Below are 13,451 nucleotides of genomic sequence, written 5' to 3' on the forward strand. Positions count from 1 at the left end.
TCCACTTTGGCAGGAAGAATGAAAAAGAAGCATATTATCTAAATGGTGAGAGATTGCAGAGGGATCTGTATGTCCTAGTGCATGGATTGTAGGTACAGCAAGTAATTAGGAAAGCTAATAGAATGTTATTGTTTATTGTGAGGGGAATTGTATACAAAAGTAGGGAAGTCATGCTTCATTTATACAGGACATTGGTGAGACCACATCTCGAGTGCTGTGTAGAGTATTGGTCACCTTATTTAAGGAAGGATGTAAATGCTTTGGAAGCAGTTCAGAGAAGGCTTCCTAGACTTAAACCTGGACTGCACAGGTTGTCCTAGGAGGAAAGGCTGGACAGGCTAGGCTTGCATCGGCTGGGATTTAGAAGAGGAAGAGGCGATTTGATTGAAACATACAAGATCCCGAGGGGCCTTGATGGGGTGGATGTGGGGAGGATGTTTCTTCTTGTGGGAGAATCTAGAACTAGGAGTCATTGTTTAAAAATAAAGGGTCACCCATTTAAGACAGAGATGAAGAGAACTTTTTTCTCTCAGAGGGTTGTGAGTCTTTGAAACTCTCTTCCCCAAAAGGTGGTGGAAGCAGAGTCTTTGAATATTTTGAAGGCGAAGGTAGATAGATTCTTGATAAGCAAGGGGGTGAAACGTTATCGAGGGTAGGCGGGAATATGAAGTTGAGGTTACAATCAGATCAGCTATGATCTTATTGAATGGAGGAGCAGGCTTGAGGGGCCAAGTGGCCTTATCCTGCTCCTAATTCACATGCTGGTATGTTCCTTCTAACGCTGCACCTTCTTTTCAAATAATTTCCTTTTGAATGCTTCAATTGTACCTGCTTCCATCACACTCTCAGGCAGTGTATTTCAGACCTTAACCACTCACTGTGTGAAGAATTTTTTCTCATATCACTTTTACTTCTTTCGCAAATTACTTTAAACCTGTTGCGTCTTGTTTGCGATCCTTTCATGAGTGTGAACAGTTCCTCCCTATCTAGTGTGCCCAGACCTGTCATGATTTGAATATCTCTGTGAAATCTCCTCTCGGCCTTTTCTCACTTCTCCAATCTATCTTCATACCTGAGGTTCCTCATCCTTGGAACCGTTCTCGTGAATCTTTTCTGCACTCTCTCCAGTACCTTCACATCCTTCATAAAATGTGGTTGCCGTATTCCGGCTGAGGCCGAATTAGTGACTCATACAAGCTCAACATAACTTCCTTTCTCTTATACTCTGTGCCCCTATCAATAAAGCCTAGGATACTGCATGCTTTATTGACCGCGCTCTCAACCTATCCTGCCAACATCAATAACTTATGCACATATTCACCCAGGTCCCTCTGCTCCTGCACCCCCTGTGCCCTTTATTTTATACTGTCTCTCCATGTACTTTCTACCCAAATGAATCATTTCTCCATGTTGAATTTTATCTGCCTCCCGTCCATTCAATTCTGAATTTCTGCTCATCCAGTACTGAATTTTGACCGAGTGTGGCGTCAAGGAGCCTTAGCAAATCAGGAGTCAATGGGGATCAGGGGATAGTTTTCCGCTGGTTGGAGTCATACCTAGCACAAAGGAAGATGTTTGTGGATGTTGGAGGTCAGTCATCTCAGCTCCAGGAGATCACTGCAGGAGTTCCTCAGGGTAGTGTCCTAGGCCCGACCGTTTTCAGCTGCTCCATCAATGACCTTCCTTCCATCATAAGGTCAGAAGTGGGGATGGTCGCTGATGATTGCACAATGTTCAGCACCATTCGCGACACCTCAGATACTGAAGCAGTCCATGTCCAAATGCAGCAAGACCTGGACAATATCCAGGCTTAGGCTGACAAGTGGCAGGTAACATCCGCACCCACAAGTGCCAGGCAATGACCTTCTCCAACAAAAGAGAATCTGAGCATCATCCCTTGATGTTCAATGGCATTACCATCACTGAATCCCCCACTATCAACACCCTGGAGGTTACCATTGACCAGAAACTGAACTGGGCCAGCCATATAAATACTGTGGCTACAAGAGCAGGTCAGAGGCTAGGAATTGTGCGATGAGTAACCCACCTTCTCACTCCCCAAAGCCTGTCCACCATCTACAAGGCACAAGTCAGGAGTGTGATGGAACACTCCCCACTTGCCTGGATGAGTGCAGCTCCCACAACACTGAAGAAGCTTGACACTGTCCAGGACAAAGCAGCCCGCTTGATTGGCACCATATCCACAAACATTCACTCCCTCCACCACTGACGCACAGTAGCAGCAGTGTGTACCATCTATAAGATGCACTGCAGGAATTCACCAAGGCTCCTTCGACAGCACCTTCCAAACCCACGACCACTGCCATCTAGAAGGACAAGGGCAGCAGATACATGGGAACACCACCACCTGGAAGTTCCCCTCCAAGTCACTCACTGTCCTGACTTGGAAATATATCACTGTTGCTTCACTGTTGCTGGGTTGAAATCCTGCAACTCCCTCCCTAACAGCACTGTGGGTGCATCTGCGCCAGATGGACTGCAGCAGCTCAAAAAGGCAGCTCACCACCACCTTCTCAAGGGCAACTAGGGATGGGCAATAAATGCTGGTCCAGCCAATGAAGCCCGTGACTGAATAAGAAAAAAGTATAATTGGTTGCTGTTGATAATGTGTAGAGATGTACTACCAAGAGGCTTCTTTAGTTGAACAACAAACTTTATTTACAGAGTTGCTGGATTAACTGCAGGCCTCTAGCAAGGCTACAATACATTATCCAGACTAGGAAAACCCCACCCTTTATGAGCATCTCCTCGCTTGGTGTTGATTGGCTGCTCTGACCACATGACCCTTACTCAGTAAGGCTGGCCTTAAAGCAACAATCACCACATCTTCCCCTCCCCCCCCACTTTAAATCCCTGTTTTACATTCCTTATTTACACAAATTACTTTATACAGGTGAATAGAAAACAATATCAAAAATCTTAGAAATAATCACACTGGAACTTTGTCATGAATTCAGATTATTTACTTATATACATAGGTCCAGTAATTACGAATCAAGTCGTTGAGGGGGTTTTCTGTTCTGGGTAGAGCAGCGTAACTCTATAGGCTGAGGCTCTCTGACAGGGTCGACACTAACAGGAACTGTGATAACTGGTACCTCTTTTGGCACGGGCAATTCATCACTATTTGATTCAATGGAGACATCAGTTATGTCTATAACAGGTCGATCAGGTACTTTGGTGCTTATGGGTTCACTAACATTCCTTGGTGGCACCACTGACTATGGAAGTGTCTCCCTGCTCCTCAGGTGATCCACGTGTTTATGAACAATCCGGTTTTCCACATCTACTTGAAATAAAAGGGGTCCAGTCTCAAAGACAATAATTCCTGGGATCGAACTTAGACCACTACCATAGTTTCGTACATATACGGCTTAATCTACCATAAATTTCCAGGCTCTACTATGCAAATTGTGGCTTGTTTTCTGATTACCTTGGTTCTCCTCTACCCTCCCTGGCAAATTTGGAAATATGAGACTCAGTCTCATTCTGAGCTGACACTTCATAAGCAGTTCTGCTGGTGGAACTCCCGTTGTGTGTGGAGTCGGCGGTAGCGAAGGAGGAAGCGTGAGATTTTGGTTTCCAAGGCTCCTCCCGACAATTTTTTTAGCCCTGAGTTGAAAGTTTGGGCGGCTCTCTCAGCTGGTCTGTTCGATGCTGGGTGGTAAGGCGCAGTTCAGATGTGTTTAATGCCGTTTAAATTAGTGACGTTCTGAAACTCAGCACTTGTAAATATGCCTCCATTGCCTGATACAATGACTGGGCAATCTGTGAGACAAAAAGCATTGGCGTAACCTTTCGATGGGAGCATGCGACATAGGTGATTTCACCGCAAAATTCTCCATCCATTTTGAGTGTGTGTTGATCATGAGCAAAAACATTTGTGCCTAGGGATGGACCCAGGTAGTCTATATGGATCCTCACCCATGGTCGGTCAGGCCATTCCCAAGGGTGCAGTGGGGCTGCGCTGGTAACTTTGTGCAGTTGGCACTGTTGACAGTGCATGACTAACTTCTCGATATCTGCATCTATACCAGGCCACCACACATAGCTCCTTGCGAGCATTTTAATTTTAGAAATACCAGGATGACTGCTGTGTAACTTGGTTAGGAGCAGTTCCCTGCCTGCTATAGGAATGACTACTTTTGCTCTCCAGAGTATGACGTCATCCTGACAACTCAATTCGTATTTGCGGGTAAAAAATGGTTTCATTTCCTCAGAGACTGGCTCATCCAACCATCCTGTGAGTATCTGGTCTCTCAATTTGGACAGAAGCGGATCTCAATTAGTCCAGTTCCTGCTTTGTACAGATGGGCGATGTGTTTAAGAAATTCAATGCAAGGACGATTTCTTGGGATACAAGAGTACACAAGATGCTTTCTTGAAGGGTAGGTGGCTAAGGGCATCCGCGTTCACTCTATGTATCCCAGGTCAGTGCTCGAAAGTATTGGTAGGCAGACAGAATGAATGCCCATCGCTGAATTCTTGTCGAGGCTATCGGCGGGGTAGTCTTGTCTTCATTGAAAAGGCCCAAAAGCGGTTTATGGTCAGAGATGATAAGAAGTGCCTGCCATGCAAGTACTGGTGGCATTTTTTTAACTCTGAAGACTATTGACAGTCTTTCCTTCTCAATCTGTGAATAACCTTTCTCGGCTACTGAGTGGCTTTTCTTGATATGAAACCTATTGGCCTCTCAGAGCCGTTGTCCATTTCACGGGACCATACTGCACCAGTGCCACATGGAGAGGAGTCGCAGGTTAATGTCAACCCTTTAGATGTGTCGAAGTGCATTAGCAAAGTTGAGGGGTGCAGCAGTTGTTTTACTCTGTTGAAGACTGCCTCCAGGACCAATGATGGTGTTTCTTCAGCAGTACAGCTGATAAGTTGGGTAAAAATCACCCCATAGTTGTTTACCAACCCTAAAAATGATTTGAGTTCCGCGATATTTGTGGGGGAAGGGGCCTCCTTTATCAGCTTTCTTCCACGGGATGTAATCCTTGCCCCAGATAGTTAATCTGGATTCCAGTATCCAGAAATCTTTTTAATACTTCCTCTAAATTTGCTAAGCACTCAGCCTGTCAATCCAGTTATGAGGACACTGTCAAGGTTTCTTATTTGTTCCTGGGATGTGGGCGTCACTGGCTAGGCCAGCATTTATTGCCCATCCCTAATTGCCCTTGTTCAGGAGGCATTTAAGAGACAACCACATTCCTGTGGGTCTGGAGTCACATGTAGGCCAGACCAGGTAAGGACAGCAGATTTCCTTCCCTAATTAGTGAAGCAGACGGGTTTTTAAAACAATCGACAATGTTTTCATTAGACTTTTAATTCCAGATTTTTATTGAATTCAAATTTCACCATCTGCCATGGTGGGATTCAAACCCAGGTCCTCAGAGCATTACCCTGGGTTTTAGTCCAGTGACAATACCACTATGCCACTGCCTCCCCATACTACAACCCGTGGTAATCCCTGTAGCAAGCTCTCCAATGTCCTTTGAAATATTGCACAGGCTGAGGACACGCCAAAAGGTAGACGTGTGTTCTAGAAGAGGCCTTTGTATGTGTTTATTGTGACATACCCCCAGATGTATTTTCTAAGTCGAGTTGCTGGTACACGTGGCTTATATTCAACTTAGTGTAGGATTGACCTCCTGTCAGTTTTGCGTACATGTCTTCAATTCTTGTAATTGGATATTTATCGAACTTGGCGACCCGATTAACTGTTAACTTATAATCACCGCAAATGTGGACGGTCTTATCCAGTTTCAGTACGGGGACGATAGGTGCTGCCCCTTCTGAAAATTGAACCAGCTGTATGAGGCCTAGTTCCTCCAACCTGTTTAACTCAGCATCCACTTTTTCCCTTAAGGCATATGATACCAGTCTTGCCTTAAAAAATTGGAGAGTTGCCTCTGGATCAACATAAATCTTGGCCTGCAAGCCTTTGGGCAGAATCTTGCCATTGTCGGGCAGGCTTGGCGGGAGCGGTCAGGAAGTTATCCGCTGCCCACAATCAGGGCTGGAAGGCGATTTCACACTGGTGGGCCAATTAACGCATGTCGTTCAAGGTTGCTCCAAAATCCCAATGCTCTGACAATTGCTTCAATTTAGCAATATAAGCGCAATCGATTTGCCTGGGGCCCTCACCCCCATATTAAATTTGAATCTTTGCATAATGGCTGATGGTTTGGGCTGAAAATGGCCCTTCACTAAATCCACATGCTTACTATAACAATTTGGAGTTGGGTGTGCTTGGGGCTGTGAGACTGCGAATAAGGTTGTAGGCCTGACTCCCAGAGCCGCTCAAGAGAATTGCTTTGCGCTTTGCTACCTCCCCTATTTCGCTGGCCTGGAAATAAAACCCGAGGCGCACGATTGAGTCCAGTCCCAAAGAGAGGCGTCCTGGTGAGTATAATTTTTTTCCCTCTTTAAAACGAGATACTCACAGTTGTAGGGCAAGAGGATCATTTATCCTTTTCACCAAATGTAGAGATGTACTACCAAGAAGCTTTTTTAGTTGAATAACAAACTTTATTTACAGAGCTGCTGGATTAGCTGCAGGCCACTAGCAAGGCTGCAATACACTCTCTAGACTAGGAAAACTCTGCCCTTTATCAGCTTCCCCGCACTCGGTGTTGATGGTCTGTTCTGACTATGTGACCCTTATTGAGTAAGGCTGGCCTTAAAGCAACAATCACCACATAATACGTATGTGTAGATTCAGGTCAGGGTCGTATCAGACCTAACGGACACACAGGGCAGCTGCCTTCACCCACTGTAAGACCTCACATGACGAATCAGCTCCCTTGGTCAAAATATCAAAGATCTGCCGACCAGGATCACAGGTCTGAGTCCAGATTAGGAATGGGAGGAATTGAAAGGTGGGAAGTATTCATTGTATACCCGTATAGCCTCTAAAAATCCAGTTGTATGGCATCATTGGTTTCACCCCTCTCAAAAAAGCACAAGATAGGGTCAATTTTGTCTGACCACTCTGTAGCATTTCACATCCTGAAAGATCAGCCTCTAATTTTAACACTGTGCCCCCTTGTCCTAGACTGCAAACAGTGGAAATAACTTCTCTCTGTTTATCCGATCAGTTCCCCTTAATATGTTGAAAACTTCAATTAAATTACCCTTTGACTTTCTAAATTCTGGAGTATGCAACCCTAGTTAGTGTAATTGCTCTTCATAATTTAACCCTTGGAGTCCAGGTTTCAAGTATTTATCCAATTTCCTTTTGAAAGTTTGTGTTAAATCTGTTTCCTCTGCCCTTTGAGACAGTGGATTCCCGATCACCATAACTTGTGCATAATGTTTTTTCCCTCTTTGTTTTTTAATTTGCCAGTTATTTTAAATCTGTGACCTCTGGTTACCGACTCTTCAACCACTAGAAACAGTTCCTCCTTTTTGCTCTATATAAACCATTCAAGATTTTAAATTGAATTTCTATTGAATGCTCATTTATCAGCACAGGTATAAATCCTGTCCAGCTCTCCTTGTGAAATCTTGGTTTCTTTCCTGAGTCAGGATTTGGTTTTCACTCTTCTTCACTCCCCCTCCTCACTTGCTCTGCTCAATACCATCTACAGATTTACTTTGCACTCAGACATATTCCAAGGGGAGGCGGAAGCATAGTGGTATTGTCACTGGACTGGTAATCTAGAGACCCAGGATAATGCTTTGAGGACCTGGGTTCAAACCCCGTGGCAGATGGTGGAAATTGAATTCAACAAAAATCTGGAATTAAATGTCTAATGCTGACCATGAAACCATTGTCGACTGTGTTTTAAAAAAAACCACCTGGTTCACTAATGTCCTTTAGGGAAGGAAATGTGCTGTCCTTACCTGCTCTGGCCTACACGTGACTCCAGACCCACAGCAATGTGGTTGATTCTTAATGCCCTCTGAACAAGGGTAATTAGAGATGGGCAATAAATGTTGGCCTAGCCAGCGACAGCCTCATCCCATGAACGAATAAAAAAAAGTTGTATTTATTAAGGAATATCACTAGTCACAGCACTTCCTCTGGGACAACTCATTCAAGCAAGTCAACTATCAAGTGATAGTTGGTAAAGGAGTCTTTTACGTCGTACAGTGCCCTATGAAAATCAGATTGTAATGCACCTTGTGGCTTCCCCTTTCTGAAAAAAGCACGAGGTTGGCCAGGCAAAATAGACCCTTTCTTTAGCATTTTGAGTTATTTCTTTACTGGAGTTGTTCCATTCTAATTATGATTATTGTTTTGGTTATTTTTCTAATTATTGACATCAGACTAATATGTCTAATAGTTGCCAACTATGATTCCATAATTGAATATGGGAACTACATTGGCCTATTTCATTAGGAACCTCCACAGTGTTTGTTGACTCCCTCAACATGACTGTCACTGTTCCCATAGGAACATAGGACTTGGGAGCAGGAGTAGGACATTTGGCCCTTTGAGCCTACTGCACAATTTGATAAGATGGTGGCTGATCTGGTTGTGATCACAAGTCTACTTTCCTGTTTGCCCCCCATAACCCTTGATTCCCTCCTCTCTCTTGTCCATCAAAAATCTATTTAACTCAGCCTTCAGTGAATTTAATGACCCAGCCTCCACTGCTTTCTGGGAAAGAGAATTCCACATACTAATAATCCACTGAAAGAGAAACTTCTCCTCGTCACCGTATTAGAAGTGAGATCTCTTATTCTTAATCTGTGTCTCTTAGTTCTAGTCTCCCCACATCCTCCTGGTGTCCACCCTGTCAAGTCCCCTCGATCTTATATGTTTCAATAAAATCAGCTCTCATTCTTCTAAACTCCAATGGGCATAGACCCAACCTGTTCAACCTTATAAAAACAAAAAACTACTGCAGATGCTGGAAATCCAAAACAAAAACAGAATTACCTGGAAAAACTCAGCAGGTCTGGCAGCATCGGCGGAGAAGGAAAGAGTTGACGTTTCAAGTCCTCATGACCCTTCAGCAGAACTGAGTATAGTTAGGAGAGGGGTGAAATATAAGCTGGTTAAATATAACCCCTCTCCTAACTATACTCAGTTCTGCTGAAGGGTCATGAGGACTCGAAACGTCAACTCTTTCCTTCTCTGCCGATGCTGCCAGACCTGCTGAGTTTTTCCAGGTATTTCTGTTTTTGTTCTGTTCAACCTTATCTTCAAGATAAGCTTCTTCGTCCCAGGAATGAGTTGAGTGAACCTTCTCTGAACGGCTCTGAACTGAACTGAACCATGTTCTCTAACTACCCTGAGGTATAGTTCATCAACCTGGGAGTTCATTGGTTTTCTGCCCTTTGAGCCTCTCCGTTGTCTCTGTTTAGCTAGTGTCGAACGCTAAAACTACAAGTTATGTGTGTTTATTGATTGGTTTAATGTTAGTGACCTTTCTGGGTCTAAAAAACTTCAAGCTATTGTTGCTTAACAGGGTGCTGACTATTGTGGTATCATCAGCCAATGGCTATTTCCTTTCAGGAAATAACTCGTCTAATTCAGTAGCTGCCTGTGCTTAGCACAGGATAGCTAGTTGACAAAACAAAAACAAAAATACCTGGAAAAACTCAGCAGGTCTGGCAGCATCTGCGGAGAGGGACACAGTTAACGTTTCGAGTCCGAATGACCCTTCAACAGAACAGTTCTGTTGAAGGGTCATTCAGACTCGAAACGTTAACTGTGTCCCTCTCCGCAGATGCTGCCAGACCTGCTGAGTTTTTCCAGGTATTTTTGTTTTTGTTTTGGATTTCCAGCATCCGCAGTTTTTTGCTTTAGCTAGTTAAACAGAGTGCTTGGGAATTTTCAAGCAAAGCATGTGGGAAGATACTGTGACTGTACACCATAAATAGCCCCAGTTGGGACCTTCATCCTGCTATTGAGGTAATCATCAGGCCATGGGTTTCCATCCACTGTGGATTTACCCTTGTATTTAATTAAAATAAATCTGTCATGTATTTTATTTAAACATCCCTTTTTTCTACAAAATTGAGGATTCAGGTGTAATCCTTAGACTTTTGTTTAATTTTTCAATGATTGCAGTGTGATTTTACAGCTCTTCAGGAGATTGTTTTCAGTACAGTTTATTTGATAACTCAATGACTTTTGTGTTTAAAAAGTATATTGCTGATTTTTATGGTGTTGTTTCATATGCTTTATATTGTATTTGTGTTAATTCTTCTCAGGCAAACAGACCTTAAAAATATTTGATGGAAATGACACAGTGAAACGGAATCAATTTCGACTAATTACTGTTCCTCGAATTTCAAAAATAGAAGAAGCAGTGGTGAGTTGATCCCAAACTAGTAACAAAATCTCAAGCTAAAGTTGAAATTCAGGTTAGAATTTGCATTGTTTGGCTCGCATAACCTGTGTCATAAGATTGTATTGTCTGCACTGTTTATAATTGCCTCTCGAAAACAACCAAACAACAATGTATTAAAATTCATTATTTTCTGCATTTTCTATGCCATAATTAAAATGTACAAATTAAACTAAGGAAAAAAGAATGACCTTAATTTTCAATATAGTTCAGCTTCTATAGGAAAATGGGTCCTGCAAAATCCTTCATTGCTTCTTCCTACAATTATTCCTACTTAAATCTACAATGAGAATTGTCACCCATATGTTTTTAATGACACCAATGCCCTAGCTGCCCGTGCTTGCAAACATCACTCCACCACACCTACATTGCGAATATACAGTCATCAGAGACTACATCAGGCAATCCAGTTGTCCAACTTACCAACAACCCATCTCAAATCTAGAAGCCCACTTTGAATCGTTGCCAAAGCCGTGCAGCAATTGAACCATAGAAAAATTACAGCGCAGAAGGAGGCCATTCGGCCCATCTTGTCCATGCCAGCCCGAGGACACTCAGGTGCCCTTTCTAATCCCACCTTCCTGCACCCGGCCCATAGCCCTGCAGTTTACAGCACTTAAGGTGCAGATCCAGGCACTTTTTATAAGAGTTTAGCCTTGATGATTACTGTTGCAGTATTCAGAAGAACCAAATGGATTCCTTTCTGAGGGACCTCAAAGTGAAACCTGAAGGGTCAAACCTTCCTCACGAACAGTGGACAACCAGAAAACGTCTCTGAACCTGTCATGGCTGATGCTGCCGTCCTCTCTATAGATGGGAGATTAAAGCAGTGCTGAGTACATCATCAAACACTGTCATCAGAGGAAATTCAAAGGTAGTCTACAAATATCCATATTGTTGCACCGGATATCTAACTTACATATTGATATTTGGCTGCAACAACAACAGCTTGCATTTCTATAATGCCTTTAGCATATAAAATATCCCAAGACACCTCACAGCAGTGATTTCAGACAGAATTTGACCAATTAAAAGCTGTAAACAAAGCAGCAACTGACATACATGGTCATCACAATCTGCTTCTCTTGGGATCTGGAAGGGACTGCTGCTTATATTTATGACAGACTAAACTAGAATGACTTTAAACTTCAGACTAACACCCCATTTACCAGACATGGCATTTAGACTTCACCAGGATGAGGTGAAGTAGAACACATCTGGAGCTACAGAGATGTATATCTCATCAAATTAACTGCTCACTGGTCTGGTTTAACAATTCAAGCTGTAGGACTAGTGAAAAAGCAGAAATGTTTTGTGAGGTCAAAAGGTCACGGAGACAAAATGATATAAAATATATTTTGCCGAACATGCACCTTGAGAGAAGAAACTGTCAACAGATTATATATACAAATCCAAAAACAGCTGAGTGTGTAATTCTTATGCAGCCTTTATGTTTAATCTATTTTCATTGAACCTAATGTCACTGCCCTTCCTGTTCTAAACTTAACTGAACTAACACACTTCCTCGGGTAAAGCCGAATACCATATTTTCTGGGGAAAATCCTATGAAGTTCTTTGACAGATATTGAACATGACGAGCAATAATGACTACTTAAACTTCCGGAATTATAGGGGAGAATTTTCACCCCGTCGGGGGGTGCTGAGCTGGCACGCGGCCGATTGCCGCCCACGATTGGCTGGGCGCTGCCATTTGATGTGGGCGGGGCTAATGAAGGGTCCCCCCACCAGTGTGACGCGCACCCGGAAGCGCTGAGTGCCCCCTGTGCGGGCAGGGGGGAGGAGGGAGAGTCATCTCAATATATTTGCATCTCGCTATAAGGACTCTGCTCTAGAATCATCCCCTCACGCTGGATCATCTGGGCACGTCAGCGTGCAATTAGAATGACATGTTTCACAACGGTATATAAGCGACATGCACCTAGCGACCTGCACTTTGCTCGTGACTTCAAGGTTCATTCGCCTACCTTGCATGGTGCAGCGCTCACGGTAATCAGCGCCAGGCTTCGCAGGCAGCACCACATCACTTTCAGGGAGATGTCAGAGGCAATTCTCTACCTACCAGCCCAGTGGTAAGGCAGGAGTGGCTTTTAATGGACCCACTTATTGGTCAGCTTAGCAGATGTATACTGGAAAGTTGGAAACACAGTTGGCTGGCAGACAGCAGCGCCCACGAGCTCGGAGTGTGAATCCATAGCATGAAAACCCTGCCAGAAGACAGAGCACATGGAGTTGCACGATACAGGACCCTTCTCCAGGCCTTAACACATCCCTCCTTGTACACTACACCTTCACCTTTCAAGATTGTAGACGAGATTTGAGAACACCTCTGCCTCAATCTCACAAAGCCAAGAATAAACAGGACTTGACCCTGCAAAGCATATGAACGAGGTTCATTCCACAAGCACACTTAACATTAAGGTTGAGGCATCACTGTTGTTGAGAATGATCTGGAAAAGGACCACACTGTGAGGAAATGGAAGCACACTACATAGAAGAAAGGCCCATGATAGTGACATCTGTGCTAAGTGGTGGGAGGGACCCCAATAACCTTATAAAAATTGTATTTTCATGACAAAAGGAATAGAGTTAGGTTAAGTGAGTGAGCAAAAAATTGGCAGATGGAGTATAATATGGGCAAATGTGAACTTTTCCACTTTAGCAGGAAGATTGGAAAAACAGTATAATATTTAAATGGAGAGAGATTACAGAATTCGGTGGAACAGAGGGATCTGGGTGTCCTGGTATATGAATTACAAAAAGTTAGTCTGCAGGTACAGCAAGTGATTAGGAAGGGAAATGGAATATTGGTGTTTATTGCAAGGGGAATGGAATATAAGAACGGGGAAGTTTTACTGCAGCTGTACAGGGCATTAGTGAGATCACACCTGGAGTACTGTGTATAATTTTGGTCTCCTTATTTGAAAAAGGATATAAATGTGTTAGAGAAAGTTCGCTCGACTCAGACCTGGGGTGAAAGAACAATCTGATGTAGAAAGGTTGAACTTAGCTTATATCCATTGGAGTTTAGAAAAATCAGAGGTGATTTTTTTGTATATTCTTTCATAGGATGTGGGCGTCAGTGGCAAGGCCAGCATTTGTTAC

At 43.4% G+C, this 13,451-nt stretch overlaps 1 protein-coding gene across 1 annotated transcript in view; it reads left to right on the top strand.

The window, feature by feature from the left end:
- dgkq (diacylglycerol kinase theta) overlaps nt 1-13,451 on the top strand; it is a 153,568-nt gene that overhangs the window by 47,763 nt on the left and 92,354 nt on the right. Inside the window, exon 7 of the mRNA XM_078563460.1 lies at nt 10,192-10,292. Within this exon, the coding sequence (XP_078419586.1) occupies nt 10,192-10,292 (101 nt within the window). The remainder of the gene's footprint in view (nt 1-10,191; nt 10,293-13,451) is intronic.

The sequence above is a fragment of the Cetorhinus maximus genome, chromosome 1 (assembly GCF_964194155.1).
Source record: "Cetorhinus maximus chromosome 1, sCetMax3.hap1.1, whole genome shotgun sequence".
NCBI lineage: Eukaryota > Metazoa > Chordata > Chondrichthyes > Lamniformes > Cetorhinidae > Cetorhinus > Cetorhinus maximus.